We start from the raw sequence: 16,011 nt of genomic DNA, 5'->3' as shown, positions 1-16,011 counted from the left end.
CCCCTATTTCTTTGCACTGTTCATTTAAGAAGACCCTCTTGTCTCTCCTTGCTATTCTTTGGAAGTCTGCATTCAGTTTTCTGTAACCTTCCCCTATCTCCTTTGCATTTTGTTTCCCTTCTCCTCTCTGCTATTTCTAAGGCCTCATTGGACAGCCACTTTGCTTTCTTGCATTTCCTTTTCTTTGGGATGGTTTTTGTTGCTGCCTCCTGGACAATGTTATGAAACTCTATTCAAAGTTCTTCCGCCGCTCTGTCCACCAAATATAGTTCCTTAAATCTGCTCTTCACTTCCACTGTGTATTCATAAGGAATTTGGTTTAGATCATACGTGACTAGTCAAATGGTTTTTCCCACACTCTTCAGTTTAAGCTTGAATTTTGCTATGAGAAATTGATGATCAGAGCCACAATCAGGATGAGGTCTTGTTTTTGCTGACTGTATAGAGCTTCTCCATCTTTGGCTGCAGAGAATATTATCAATCTGATTTCGATATTGCCCATCTGGTGATTTCCATGTGTAGAGTCGCCTCTTGTGTTGTTGGAAAAGAGTGTTTGTGATGACCAGCTTGTTCTCTTGACAAAACTCTATTAGCCTTTGCCCTGCTTCATTTTGAACTCCAAGGCCAAACTTCCCTGTTGTTCCTTTTATCTCTTGGCTCCCTACTTTAGCATTCCAGTCCCCTAGAATGAGAAGAACATCTTTCTTTTCCTTTGATTTTCAGTGTTAATCTATCCATTTCAGCACAGTCCAATATCTTTTAAATTAATTCTTGATCAGTAAGTGTTTCTTCATTTTTTCAGTACTGTGCAAATATAATCTTCACGGCTGTTAAAATATGCAGTATTAAATATACATTTTGTTTATCAACACTTTCTGGTATTATACCTAACAGAAAGAGCTCTGGCCTAAAATCAACATGCTTTTTGATTATTTTAACAAGCCATGTATGTATTTTGTTCCTTTTTTTTTTTTGCTTTATCACAAGTCCACCAGACGTGATAATAGGTTCCAGTTTTTTATGACATTTCCAGCATTTACTTGACCTATAAGAATACATCTTATCCAATCTGTTGGAAGCTAAATGCCATCTATAAAACATTTAATATAAATTCTCTTTATAAGATGTTGCCATTGTCATCTTATAGTTTCTAGACCACAGCTCTTGCCATTTTTCAAAGTCAATATTGTATCCAAAATTTGTTGCCCATTTAACCATCGTTTCATTGACCTGTTTGTCCTCCGTTTTCCAGTTTAAAAGGAGTTTATATATTTTCCTAATTAATTTATCATCTGATGTTAACATTATTTGGACAAAAGTTGTCTGTTCTTTATAAAAACCATACATTTTTAAGTCCCTTTTATATCTTGATTGTATTTGCATTATAGACCACCACAATACATCTAATCCCTGGTCTATAAGATCTTGCTTTGGCTTTAATCTCCTATCTATATGTAAGATATCTGTATAGGTCAAAAAAAATTCAAAATTCAAAAGGTTGGGATGAACAAATGCTTCTATGGGTGAAACCTTTCCTGGTATTTTTGTGTACATTTTGTGATGTTGAAAGGTCTGCCTTGGATTCATATTGAAATCATTCTATGATTTTTGAGATTGTTTCCCATTACAGCTTTTCTCACTCTTTGTTGACTATGAGGGCTACTCCATTGTTTCTACAGGCATCTTGCCCACAATAGTAGATATGATAATCATCAGAATTTAATTTGCCCATTCCCATCCATTTTAGTTCACTGATGCCCAGGATGTCAATGTTTATTCTTGCCATCTCCTGTTTGATCACATTCAGCTTCCCAAGGTTCTTAGATCTTACATTCCAGGTTCCTATGCAATATTTTTCTTTGCAGCATCGGACTTTCCTTTCACTTCCAGGCATGTCGGCTGCTGAGCATCCTTTTGGCTTTGGCCCAACCACTTCATTAGCTCTGGAGCTACTTGTACTTGTCCTCTGCTCTTCTTCAGTAGCATGTTGGACACCTTCTGATCTGAGTGGCTCATCTTCCAGCGTCATATCTTTTAGCCTTTTGTTTCTGTTCATGGGGTATTCTTAGCAAAGATACTGGAGTGGCTTACCAATTCCTACTCCAGGTGGATTGCATTTAGTCATAACTCTCCACTATGACCTGTCTGTCTTGGCTGTCCCTGCATGGCATAGCCCATAAGTTCTCTGAGTTACTCAAGCCCCTTTGCCACAACAAGGGAGCAATCCATGAAGGAGAGAAACTAAATAGAAGGTGTAATATTTATTAATTGAGGGTTCCCCCACCCCTTGTCATTCATCTTCAAAAGCAGAACAGAAATGTTTGTCATTCTGAAATGCATACTGACATAGTGTTCCATAATAATACAGAAGGAAATAGTAAGGCATGTTCTTCTTGGTTTTCCTTGCAGAAATTCCTGATTAACGTAATAAGTACACAATGGCTTCCAAATCCTGATTTGTCCCACCTTTCATGAGATTGCAAGTCTTTTTCCCAATTATCATATTGGAAGATGCACTGCAGAGATCAGTGGTGTTTATTGCCATGCAAGGATGTACGTGGGGCAGAATATTCTTTCAGCTACCACAGCAATTTGGAGCATATTGAGACTTTGTTCCTGGTATCTCACAATGGTGGCTAGGTGGTTTCCCACAGTCTGACTTAAACCACTCCTAAAGGGGGCTGATTAAGACCAGGTCCCCCATCATTGCTTGAAATGCATATCCAGTCTTCTCTTATTTTATTCATAGAATCATAGAAAAGTGAATTTGGAAGGGGCCTACAAGGCCATCAAGTCCAACTCCCTGCTCAATGCAGGAATACAATGAAAGGATGTCTACCCGGTGATTATCTTTTTCTTGAATGCCTCCAGTTTTGGAGCACTCACCAACTCCCGAGGAAACTGGTTCCACTGTCGTACTGTTCTAAGAGTTAGGAAGTTTTTCCTGATAATCAACCAAAAGGTGGCTTCCTTTAACTTGAACCCATTATTGTGTGTCCTGCACTCTGGGATGATCAAGAACAGATCTTGCCCCTCCTCTGTATGACAGCCTTTCAAAAATTTGAAAAGTGCTATCATATCACCCCTCAGTCTTCTTTTCTAAAGGCTATACATGCCCAATTCTTTTCAGCCTTTCCTCATAAGGCTTGGTTTCCAGCCCCCTGATCATCTTTGTCACCCTCCTCTAAACTTGTTCCAATTTGTTAGCATCCTTCTAATAAGTGTGGAGACCAGAACTGGACACAGTACTCAAGGTGAGGCCTAACCAGTGCTGAATAGAGGGGGACTAGCACCTCATGGGATTTGGAAACTGTACTTCTATTAATGCAGCTCAAATTAGCATTAGCCTTTTTTGAAGCCACATCACACTGTTGGCTCATATTTAGCTTGTGATCTACGACATGTCCAAGATCCTTCTTGCTCGTAGTTTTGCTGAGCCAGATATCCTCCATCTTGTAACTGTGCAATTGGTTTCTTTTTCCGAGGTGCAGTACTTTGCACTTATCCCTGTTGAATTTCATTCTGTTGCTTTTGGTCCAGTGCTCCATCCTATCAAGGTCATTTTGAATTTTCTTTCTGTCTTCTAGGGTATTAGCTATTCCGCCCAATTTGGTATTATCTGCAAATTTGACAAGCATTCCCTACACTCCCTCATCCAAGTCATTAATAAAAATATTGAAGAGCCTTGGGATACCTCACTAGTTACCTCCTCCCAGTTAGAGAAGGACCCATTAATCATCACCCTCTGAGTACAATTCTGTAGCCAATTGTGTATCTACCTGACACTTGATCTATCCAGCCCATACCTAGTTAGCTTTCTAATCAGGATATCATGGGACACTTTGTCAGAAGCTTTGCTGAAGTCAAGATATACTACATCTACAGCATTCCCTCTGTCTGTCAGGGAGGTGACCTACTAAAAGAAACAAGATCAAATTAATTTGGCAAGATTTGTTCTTGACAAATCTGTATTGGCTTTGAGTTATTACTGTATTGTTTTCTAGGTGCTTGCACAATGACTGCTTTATGATCTGTTCCAGAATTATTCATCTAGCATACTTGAGGACATGGTTTACTGACTTGTTTGCAGATGAGTTCTAGCACTCATGTTGCTCAGGATGACTGTTTGCATTTTACATTATCAAATCGTTTCATTTTAGTATGGTCATTTCTTCTTTGGCTTGTTGTTCTACTTTGTAGAACAAAACATTCAAGCAATAAAAGAAGGAAGAAATATCACAATTTGGTTTAAAGGATAGTTTTTTTCCATCCAGTTATGAGTTTCAGCAGCCTTTTGCAAAAGACCTGATTGCTTTCCATTTTGCTCAGCAATCTCTACCAATTGATTTAAGAGGCATGATTCCACCTTTTGTTAACAGATGATCCATTCAGCATCTTTGGCCTTTAATGGGTGAGGCATTTTTCCCCTTATGAAACAAAATTCTTCAGAATGATGATCCAAAAATTTGAAAGAATCTTAGAAATTATTAAACACATTGTTGTTGTTTTTTAAATCTTATATCAGGATTGATTGTTGTCCTTTTATTAAACATTTTAATGGTTCTAGAAACAGATCACCAGAATAAGCCTTTTAAAAGTAGACTGGGATAGGTCTTCTTCACATGAAAGTGTTCTACAGAGATTCATCAGTGTTTTGGGCATGTTCCAGCAACAAAAAATGAACCAGGAGATCTCTGAATACTTTGTAAAGCAGAAGAGCCATCTTTGCCATGTTATTCTTTGGAGCTGTCAATACAGTCTATGCCCTGCTTCTCTGGCTCTGTTCACAATGGTCAATCAAATTTTCAGAGAGTCAACAGGGTCCATGTTCAAATGTAGGATCAGCAAAATGTTGTAAAGCTATAATGTGTCATGGAGAGCCATAAACTACATAAGCCCATCTTTGTTGTTTGCAGTTGGATTAGATACAAGGAAATATCAAATAGGTAGTCAGATTGCAGCCATAACAAATATCAATCTGAATGTGCAAAATACAGATATCAGTTTTGCACAGATTTAGATTTAGAAATTTGGTAATCTTCTCTTGAAGTTTAAGCATAAATATTTCCTTTTCACTTTAGTATATTTCCATATATCTTTTTGAATAATATTTTATATTTTCCCTTTTTTTAAAAAAAAATGCAGTTAAAAACAGTTTTTAAAACTCTGTGACATTGCTTAAGAATCTAATAATTTTCACATTAAGAAAATGCAATTTCCTCACTAAGGATAGAGAGGTAACCCATTTTCATGGATCACAGCATTAAACACTAGCTTTAATTGTTTCTGAACTTATGGTCTTTTAATTGAGTCAGAAATTTATGTCTTTTGCTGATGGATCGGTTCCCATCAGGGCTTAAGTTAGATTTCTGAGCTTGCAAGAATTGATAATCATTTCCATCTACAGCATAGCCTACATTGCTATGAATACATTTTGTAAAAAAAAAAAAAAGATTAAATAACATTTATTGGAGTAGTTAAGCCTTTCTTTGTTGATAAGAAGTGCCTTAAGGGAAAAAGAGTAATAAATGCAGGAAAAAAGGAAGAAAATTCTATCCTGTAAGATTACAAGTTAATGGTAAGCAGTTGAGACATAGAAGAAAAAATATTTGATTTGCCTTTAAGTTTTCCTTACTTAAGATACATTCTTAATTCTTGATATTCCCTTCATCTACCAAAGCATAGATTCTTTGAACTTTCTGCTTGTTTCCACTATAGACAATAACAGAGAGTTTATCATCGCTATACTGAGTTCAATTGAAGTAAAGTGCTTAAAAGGATTATGGAGACTGCTGCAAAGGCAGATTATGATTCTGAAATTTAACTTCTAGCTACATCTGCAGTGATGGCCAAGTACAAACAAGTGTTTTCCCTACATTGTGGGTTTAACACAGTATAGAATACACTGGTTTTTTTTATCGTTCCGATAACCACATACAATGTCTGCATGCTGTGACTACTGACATACAAGGAGGGTGAAAGGAAACAGGGCTCATTGTATTATATGCTTTGCTTTTTGAAAAAAAGATATATAGAAATATCCACCCAAAAGTTGGGATGTTACATAGAAATGTGGCCATAAGTAGTGGTTCATTGATACATGACAAGTAAGTGACTGGATGTTTTGCTCTTCTGTTGGTGATTGCACATATTTTTCAGCTATCTTTTCCAGATGTACTAAGTATATTGATTTTTGTGCTTTTCTGTGGTGTGTGCTGGATGTTGAACATGCAAATCATCTTGGATAAGGATAGGGATTTGTATGAAGTCCACTTGCATCACAAAGCTATTGATGGTTCTCTATTAGAGATGGGAATGAACCACCAAAATGGCGATTTGTCCTGCTTCATGTGTCAAAGATGACGAACCACAAAGCACAAATCTCCTCCCCATGAACCGATGAACCACAAATCGATTCACCAATTCATCTGGGTTTTTCTTAGACAGCGAGAGGCTGTCTAAAAAAACAAAGCAAAAAAACTGATTCCCCCCACCCCCACAGCTTGCCCCCCTTCCCCCTTCCCACTACCTCTGTTGCCTCCCTACCTTGGCTGCCACCCTCTGCGCTGCCATCATTGCTGCTGCTCCCACAACCACCACCATCCACAGTGGCTTCCACCACAGTGTCCTTGTCACAAAAGGGTGACTACTGGTTGTTTTGTATCCCAGGAAGAACAATATTAAACAGCAAAGAACCTCACAAGACACATTAATAAATGCAAAAATAAAGATACTTTATTTATTGATTACAATTCTAAATAAAGGGGTTTCATGCATTCAGCACATTCACACCACATACATACTCACTAAAGAGAGAAGAATTCTGCATTGCCCAAGTTCCAAAGAAAGTAGTTAGTTCCAAAAGCCTTTTGGTCTCAGCAGACAGACAGACTAATGTTTTCCCAGACCCCTCTTCTTATATTCTATTTAGGCAGTTTTTTTAATAGAGCATGGGTCAAAGACATTTCTTTGTCTCAGGTTGCTCACAGGGCATGCACAGTAGAGATTCCTTTGTTTCCCCCTAGATACATGGTCCTTATCACTTACTGTGAAGTATGGAATGCTTAATATGTCTTCCATCACTTGGTGGACAGGTGTGGAATCTGCTTTGCTCAGGAGGATCCTTGCACCAGGGTCTTCTTTATCCCCTTGACTCTACCCCCAGCAGCAGATGGTTTTTGTTAACTTAGTTCAAAACATTAACAGTTCAAAAGTTGAATCTCTCACAATGAGGGCTTCTAGTTAGAAATACAAAGTCCCATAGTTCCTCTGGTTCTGTTGGTCTCCATCTTTGTGTCCTAACTCTCTCTTTGGTTCTTCACCTGATCCAGACCAAACATGGACACACCTGACATCCTCTGCAGTCACCATCCACCACTGCTCACTGCAATGGCCTCTGCCGCTATGGCCTCCTTAAAGGAATTGAGGCTTTTTTTTGTGAAGGTGACAGCTGCAGCTTCCCTGCCCTAAAAGAAGTCACAGCCGTCATCTTTACAAAGGGGAGCCAGTGTCCCTTACAGCAGGCCACGGCTGTGGGGGCCACTGCAGTGTGCAGTGGTGGATGGTGGTGGCGCTAGGTGGTGGTGGATGGTGGCAGCAGCTAAGATAGGGAGGGGAAGAGGGCAGGGGATAGACTGTGGGGGTGGGTAGTTGTGGGGCTGGCTTGCTGCCTATCAGCCCATAGATCAGATGATCAGCAGGCCCATAGGCAGAATGGGAAGGCCATAAGAAAAGAGGGAAAGCTAGCCTTCCCTCTCTTCATATGGGGGAAAAAATAAAAATGGATAAATATACATCCCTTTGTATTTCTCGGGGTGTCTGGAACTCACAAATATGAAGGGATGAATATTTAATGAATCAGTGATTTTTAATGAATATCATGATTCATTTTTTTTAATTTGTCCCCATGTCTACTCTCTACCACAACACCACTGTGATGGCTTCAGCATTTCCTGTTTAAAGCAGACTTTTGCTTCCCTAGACTTGATGAAAAGAGTTACAGAATATCTATCCTGGCAGAAAGGCCTGTATGGCAAAATATAAAGAACAGGGATTTGTGGACTCAAGAGACATTTTGTGATAACCTTCAGTGTGATGTGAATCCTATTCATTAGGATATTTTCATCATAAATGCATTCTGGGGATGATTTTTTGAAGGCAGCTCTTCTGAAAGTGTAACTCTGTTTTCAAAAATGATTGAACAGTAGATGTACACATTTATCTTTAAAAAATGATCATTCTTCTTTATCTTTCAGACAAATGTGATGAACCACTGGTCTCAAGTCTTCCCCCCTCCTTCTTCAGCAGTTCGTCATCAATGCCATCTACATCAAATAGCTATGCACCAGGATTTGCAAAGCTAAACAAGAGAGGAGGTAAGAATCTTTCTTCTGGGTGTGTTCTGATCTAGGCATGTCAACTGAGGAAGTTATTCGATAAATGGAGTTTAACCTTTTTTTAGACAAAATTAAAAGGTGTTTAGAAGATTTCAGAATGAAAGTTGGACACCAGAGAATAGAACTGATGGCTTCATCTCTATGGATCCTTTACAGAAATAATTGATACGATAGGAATATGGTTTGAAAGCCATAATGAGGGAATGTCCCCTGAACATATGGAGGTCATGTGCCATGGATTAGATTATGAAAGGAGTCTTGGCCAATGGAGAGGTTGGAAAGGTTAAAATAGCATCAGTAATTTCTGTCCCAATTAGAGAAATGCAAAATTATATATGGCTGCTGATTTCTTCTCTTTATCAACTCAAGTGCTTGTTTTGACATATAAAGCCCTAAACGGCTTGGGACCTGGATACCTGAAGGACTGCCTCCTTCCATATGAACCTACCCAGCAATTAAGATCTAGCCAGGGGGCCCTTTTGAAAGAGCCGTCCCTCAAGGAAGTAAGAGGGATGGCTTGTAGAGAAAGGGCCTTTTCGGCAGCTGCCCCCAGACTATGGAATGCCCTCCCGAGTGAGATTCGTCTGGTGCCGATGCTGATGACATTTCGGTGGCTGTTGTTGTTTTAAAAATGTGTAGGTGTGTATGGATAAGGGTATAAGAAGGCTCCCTTGTAGGTCCCTGAGAAAACGGCCCATAGCCAGGTCTGATAAGTGAACTCCATCACCTGTATACAACTCACGGTGGTTTCCTTTTATGTCTGGATGCCAAATTATAGATCCCAGACCAGCCTTCATGGCTCAGCCAACTTCCTGGTTAATGCCATGCCTTGCACGGTTGATACACCTAGGATCACATTCTGCTCTCCATTACAGTTTGGGGGATTATATTAGACCACATAATTCTTGTGGTGGACAGCCCACACATCAATCCTGTCAGTCTTTTTAGAGCTCTAGTGCAGGAGCCTATGACAGGACAGGAGAGATGGAGTCAAGAGAACTGAAGGAGACAGAGAGTCAGTTAGGGAGAAGATTGTGATGGGTTTAGACAAGAGATTGGAAAGTTGGTGGGTTAGAGAATATAAAAGAGTTAAAAGTAATAAGAAATACATAGACTGTCAGAATATTGAGACCTTGATTAAAGCGAATGAATACAAGCAAGTGTGTATGTAATCAAATCCACGTTTATTGAATGAATAATAAAAGAACATCTAAGCTTTTACTTATGCGATTTACCTACCAAACCATAAATAAACCTTGTTATATTTGACAGCAATAGTTTGAGATTCATAACTGGTACAGTGAGGGTAATATCCTCTGGTGGCAGCGTAAAAGGGTGAAAACAACAAGTCGTGTCTGAAATTGAACCTGTGTGAGTGGAAAAACAAACAGGGGACTTAAATCTTTGTGAAGACCACCTTCCAACCTTCTTTATTGGTTCCTCACCATAACCCAATGCAGCTGCTGTGGACACTGCTCCTATTTTAAAGAAATGAGTGCCAAATTTCCAACCTACAATACCTGCTTCCTGAAGACCCTGAGAAGTAATAATCCAGAACTGATATCTTGTAAGCAGTGAGACATCATTACGGCAAAAAAGATCAGCACCTGAGTCATCCCTTATCTGTATAAATTCAGAAATGACCCTAACTGGACAAAGATCTTTGACACAACAAATTCCTAAACTGATCATGTGCCCCTTTCCATGCTGATCAGTCTTGGATTGGCGTAGATGGAACAAGACTTTGTCTTCGGAGACCAATAAGTCATCCATTTGTAATGCCATCTTTGAATTTTCCTCCTTGGATGCCCTTACCAATTCACTAATCTGAAAATCTCCAAAGAAAGCACTCAGAGTGACCACCCTACATAATTTGACCTCATACTGATTTGTACACACTTTATCCCAAACTTTACTCAGCTGCAACAACATTTTGGGTGACATTGGGGTACGCTTGTCCTCCTGTCTATCCCTTTCCTTACTCCAACCCTCAATCATTTTTCTAACTCTGAAATCACTGGCAGGGTAAGGACAACCATGTGCTTTGGCATAAAAGGCAAGGGCAGACATCTTTCCCTGAATGGTGCAGGGAGCCAAACCTTTTCGATGGAGAAACACTCTGTATTGCTGCCAATGATCGACTGTCATAGGGCACGGATGTCCCATGCCTACCCCGCTGCAAAAAGCAAAAAAATTCTTCACATGCAGCTGCGTAGCTGCGCCTGGTACTGGGAGCAATCACTAAACTGATTGCCCTGTTGGCTTCACTCCTCCAGTTCTCCAGACCTCCTGAGGCAATGTTTCTGAACAAGCTTGCGCTTTTGGAACCAAAGCCCTGAACTAGTTGATCTGTTGATGGGACAGGGCGTCAGCCAGCTCATTCTTAACACCAGGCACATGACAAGCCTGGAATGCAATATTAAATTCCAAACATTGCAGGGTAAATGCTCTCACCAGTCACATGACTCTCGGTGATTTAGACTTCAGTGTATTCACCACACGAACAACTGCCATATTGTCACATCAAAAGGTGAGTGCTGAATTGGCCCAACAATCCACCCAAAGCCATAAGGCTCCAAGGATCGGGGGGGGAATCCAAAAATGTAAGGTTATGGGTGACTTCAGAGTCACTCCATTCCCTCAGCCACAGGCTTCTAAAGTAAATTCCATAGCCCACTGACCCGGCGACGTCAGACTGAAGCTGGAATTCAGCGCCCAAGCATAGCTCTTCTCTCCAGAAGGAGATTCCATTGAATCCATCAAGGAAACATAACCAAGTTCATAGGTCATCCCTCGTGCCTGCTGAAATTCTCCTTTTATGATGTGGCTTCATTAAGCCACTCATGGCTCTGCAAAGCCATCTCAAGAAGGCCCTGCTAGGGGCAATAACCTTGCAAGCAAAGTCCAAGTGGCCAACCACCTCCTCATGCTCCTTCAATGTGACTTTTCTACACTGCAGCAAGTGCCAAATTTGAATCCTAAGATCAATCAATTTATTTTCTGGCAACTGGCTAGATTGTTGAACAGTGTCCAATTCAATCCCCCCAAAGGTGATCACTGTAGCTTGGCCCTCTTTTCATCTGCTAAGGGTACACCTAGTTCACTAGCAATGACTTGAAAAATACTGATAAGGAATGCACATTGCTCAAATCCTGGCTTCCCACAAAATAAAAAAATGTTCAAATAATGAACGACTTGGGAAAGCCCCACCCTATGCTTAAAATGTTCAAAGCAGCACAAGAAATTGAGCAGCCCATCAGCATTGCCCTAACCATATAAAAGAAACCCTCAAAATGAAAACCCAGCAACTCAAAATCATTGGGATGAACAGGAAGCAGACAGAAAGCAGATTTAATATCCACGTTTCCCATTTCGGCTCCGTGTCCACAAGATTTGACCATTCATATGGCAGCGTCAAAAGACGTATAACAGACCATGCAGAACTCTGGTGGAATTTTATCATTTACAGAATTCCCTTCTGGGTATGATCCGTGATGAATAAGGCAGTATTCACCTGGTGTCTTCTTAGGGACTACCCCCGGGGGAAAACCCACAAATTAGGCATGGGAGATTCTCAGAAAGGTCTGGCCACCCTGCCTTCTGCCACTTCTTTCTCAGTTTTTTGCCTCAACACCTCTTCCATGCCCCTAACAGATTCAAGGCTGCTGGCTGAAGTGGCCTGCCTAATGCCTTGAACGGGAATGGTAAAACCAAAATTAACCCATCTAACAAATAATGGGCTGTCTCCCTAACCAGATATTCACACAACCATTCTGCCAAAACAGCTGTTGTAAACCTTCCATGAATCACAGCATCTGACTTGAAGAGGACCACTGTGGGTATGGTGCCGTCCAAGGCTTCGAAGCCGGTATGGGCCCAACTTCAACTGAATGGCTAATGCTGTAATTATTGGGCATTAAACTAGCTGGATTAGAAGAAAAAAAACAGCGGATTGACTTCACCCCAAGGCCACGTACCATCTCTATGTTGAATGTGTCTTGTGGGTGCAGACTCACCTGAAACCACTAACTCCAGCAGCACCGGGGTGGCTTAATGCATCTCAGCCCCTTGCTAGCTGCTACTGATGGAAACAGCATCTGAACCCGATTGCCCGCTGTAGCATTTACCCTCATGGCCCCTGTTTGTCTCACTAAACACAGAGCTCACAAAGAGAAACCAAAACACCTCTTGACACGCTGCCACCAGTTGATCTCCTTATCAACTTACTTTACTTTAAAAAATGAAGGTCCATTCAGTACTGACTTTTAAAATAAAACATGTTTATTGATTGCAGTTGGTTTCTGGAACAATTCATAAGCACATTCTTCAAGTTTCATCAAGCTTCAATATTAACCTTCTATAGTAATTATCACAATTTACACTCAGACTAATCACTCCTCAGACCCCAAACTATCCTTCTCTCTCTGATTCCTAACACAGACTCTGACTGACTGGCTAGACTAGACTGACTCCTCCTCTCTCAGGCCCCACCTTTTAACATCTCTTTCAGCCCCCACCTCTTAACCACATTAGCCTATAACTCATGAATAATACATAACGTATTGTATAACAAGGGTGAACACTACACCCACCAACCAAAATACCTGCTTCCAGTTGAGAAATTTGACCCTCTGTCTGCAATCCTGCATCACCATCTGGATCCCTCAAGGGCTCCTGCCGTTCCTCCAAAACCACCTCTACAGGAATGGGCTAATGGCACACCGGAACCACAGCAGTAGACACCACCCCTGCAGCTGCTGAGCACTCCTTCTCTAAAAGAGCAATTTGTGACATCATTACATCACCAGCTGCCTTAACTCAGGCATCCCACATGTTTTTGATTTTCTATTTGACCTTCTTGGAGTAGCAGCATCTGAAGCCTGCCTAGCCAGAGCCCTTTTTTGCTCAAGTTTACTTAGCCAGTATTGAACTGTAGTCTGTCCACTCATCCTCATCTGAGGACAAAATTGCAGGCTGAACCCTAGCTGGAGCCTCACACTTTGCAGGCTGTTGGCCCTTCTTAGCACCCTGTTCCTTCTCAGGCCCCATAACAATAATTTTATCTATCAAAATAGAATAGAAGCAGCTGTATTAACCATGTTATTCCTCCAGATAATTACCTTAACATCAACTTTTTCCCCCCAAAGGATATAGGGAGAAAATGGAAAACCAAATTATGAAAAACCAAGCACCCAACCAAGATGTATAAACTTCTATCACTATACCAATTCCTCTTAATGATTAAAATTACTAGTTCCATTTTTAAGCCAAACAACAACCAAATAATAGTAAGAAATTCAGAAAACTTTAGCTCAAATTCCCTAATTTGCTTAAATATTAATCAACCTCCCCACCAACTAAATCACTACACCAGGGAACAATCAAAGAAAATGCCGAAGGGGGTAGGGATAGGGTAATGATTACCACCTTACACCCCCCAAACTAATATTAAGCAAGTCAACAAGGGAAATAATTAATTATGAAAGGAAGCCCTTAATAAGAAAATTAATGAAAGAGAAACCAGTTGGGTTATGCCAATGTGTGACCCAAATCCAAAGCTGTAAAGATAGCTAACAACAAAGTTAAATAAAAGAGACTGCAATTAAGTAATAAAATGAAAAAGAAAAAACAGCTGTGAAGCACTAAACGAGCAATTGGAGATAAGCCATGGCGGGAAAAATGAAACCTCTCCTCATCTGGCTACACAGCTTACCTCCTTGCAAGAAAAATAGCAAAGAGGCTGAGCCAAAGGGACCATTGCTTATTAAAGGCTCCTCCTCTCCTTGGAAGTGGCGTCATTCAACTGTGACACCGCTTTCCAGGCAGGAGAGCAAAGCTTCCCTGCCATGATGACTGCGCACAGTGGCAGAAAGGTCATCCTCTAGGAATCTGCCCAGTCCCCTTTTAAAGGCATCTAGGCCAGATACCATCATCACATCCTGAGGCAAGAAGTTCCACAGACTAACAACACACTGGGTAAAGAAATATTTTCTTTAGTCTGTTCTCACTCTCCCAGCACTCAATTTGAGTGGATGCCCCCGGTTCTAGTATTGTGTGAGAGGGAAAAGAGCTTCCCTCTATCCACTTTATTCATCCCCTGCATAATTGTATACGTCTCAGTCATTTCACCCCTCAAGCGCCATTTCTCTAGACTAAAGAGCCCCACATGCTGTAGCCTTTCCTCATAAGGGAGGTTCCCCAGCCCAGTCATCATTTTAGTCACACTCCTCTGCACTTTTTCCAGTTCCATTATTTCTTTTTTGAGGTGCGGCAACCAGAACTGTAGGCAATACTCCAGGTGTGGCCTTACCATTGTTTTGTACAATGGTATTATACTGTTGGCTATTTTATTTTCAGTCCCCTTTCTAATGATGCCTAGCATGGAATTGGCCTTCTTCGCTGCTGCTCCTCATTGGATTGACACTTTAATTCAGCTATCCACCAGCACACCAAGTTCTCTTTCCTGATCCATCACGGACAGCTCAGAAACCATTAAATGATAAATAAAGTTTTGATGTTTGCCCCTGTCTTCAGAACTTACAGTATGAAAATCAAGAACCGCTTTATGAATTTTTTTTAATAAGTGTTGGAAATGTAAAATACAGGAGGGCAATTTTAACCATAATGAGTGGACAGGTGGGGAAGCAGAAAATTATTGGAGATTATTGCAGATTAGTATATGAAATGTTGAAAAAAATTGTAATTTGTGAGATCAGTTAAACTGGAATAGTGTTGAGTATTATGTCTGAGATTGTAGATAAAGAAATGAAACATTTGATAATACACTAATTACTGTAGCTATAATATGGGAAACATTGGAAGAAAACAGAAAAACAGATTTTTAAAAGGATGCAAAAATTTGGAATTATTTTATATTTGGACTCAAAATATGGACTGGAAGGCATAGATAAAAGAAGAATGTGAAGGTTCAATCAGGGAATGAAGAGATTAGTAACTATAGTAATTCTTGTAAAACCTGTTATGACGGATGCCCCACGTCACACCTGTCACTCATAGCTCGAACTCATTTGCATAAGCTTATGAGAGGACAGGAGGGGCAGAGGCAGAGAGACGGTTAAGGCAGTTAGAGAGAGAGAGAGGGAGTGAGGGAGAAGGAAAGGAGAGAGGTTTGCCGAGAGAGAGGGATAGTCAGAGAAAGAGTGAGAACTGTAACTAATAAAAATAAGCTGGTTAAAATGAATAAATCAAAAACAGGAGGTGATTGAATGTGTGGCAGAATACATGATATTCCAGTGATTTTGATTCTGTGAAATGAATAACGAACATCTGTGATCCTGAATTACCCTTGTCTCGTCTAGTCATTTAGTCATGTCCGACTCTTCATGACCCCATGGACCAGAGCACGCCAAGCCCTCCTATCTTCCACTGCCTCCCGTAGTAGTGTCAATTTCATGTTGGTTGCTTCGCAGACACTGTCCAGCCATCTCATCCTCTGACGTCCCCTTCTCCTCTTGCCATCACACTTTCCCAACATCAAGGTCTTTTCCAAGGAGTCTTCTCTTCTCATGAGCTAGCCAAAGTACTGGAGCCTCAGCTTCAGGATCTGTCCTTCCAGTGAGCACTCGGGGTTGATTTCTTTTAGAATTAATAGGTT

At 40.5% G+C, this 16,011-nt stretch overlaps 1 protein-coding gene across 3 annotated transcripts in view; it reads left to right on the top strand.

The window, feature by feature from the left end:
• The window catches only part of CNTNAP2 (contactin associated protein 2), a 2,051,986-nt gene that overhangs the window by 694,073 nt on the left and 1,341,902 nt on the right, over window positions 1-16,011 (top strand). For all 3 annotated transcript variants that reach the window (XM_073002555.2, XM_078377431.1, XM_078377432.1), the window contains exon 2: window positions 8,256-8,375. In XM_073002555.2, the coding sequence (XP_072858656.2) occupies window positions 8,256-8,375 (120 nt within the window). The remainder of the gene's footprint in view (window positions 1-8,255; window positions 8,376-16,011) is intronic.

Source organism: Pogona vitticeps, chromosome 6, assembly GCF_051106095.1.
Source record: "Pogona vitticeps strain Pit_001003342236 chromosome 6, PviZW2.1, whole genome shotgun sequence".
In the NCBI taxonomy this organism is placed as follows: domain Eukaryota; kingdom Metazoa; phylum Chordata; class Lepidosauria; order Squamata; family Agamidae; genus Pogona; species Pogona vitticeps.
The sequence above is the reverse complement of the archived record's forward strand: the minus strand, read 5'-3'. Positions and strand labels throughout refer to the sequence as shown.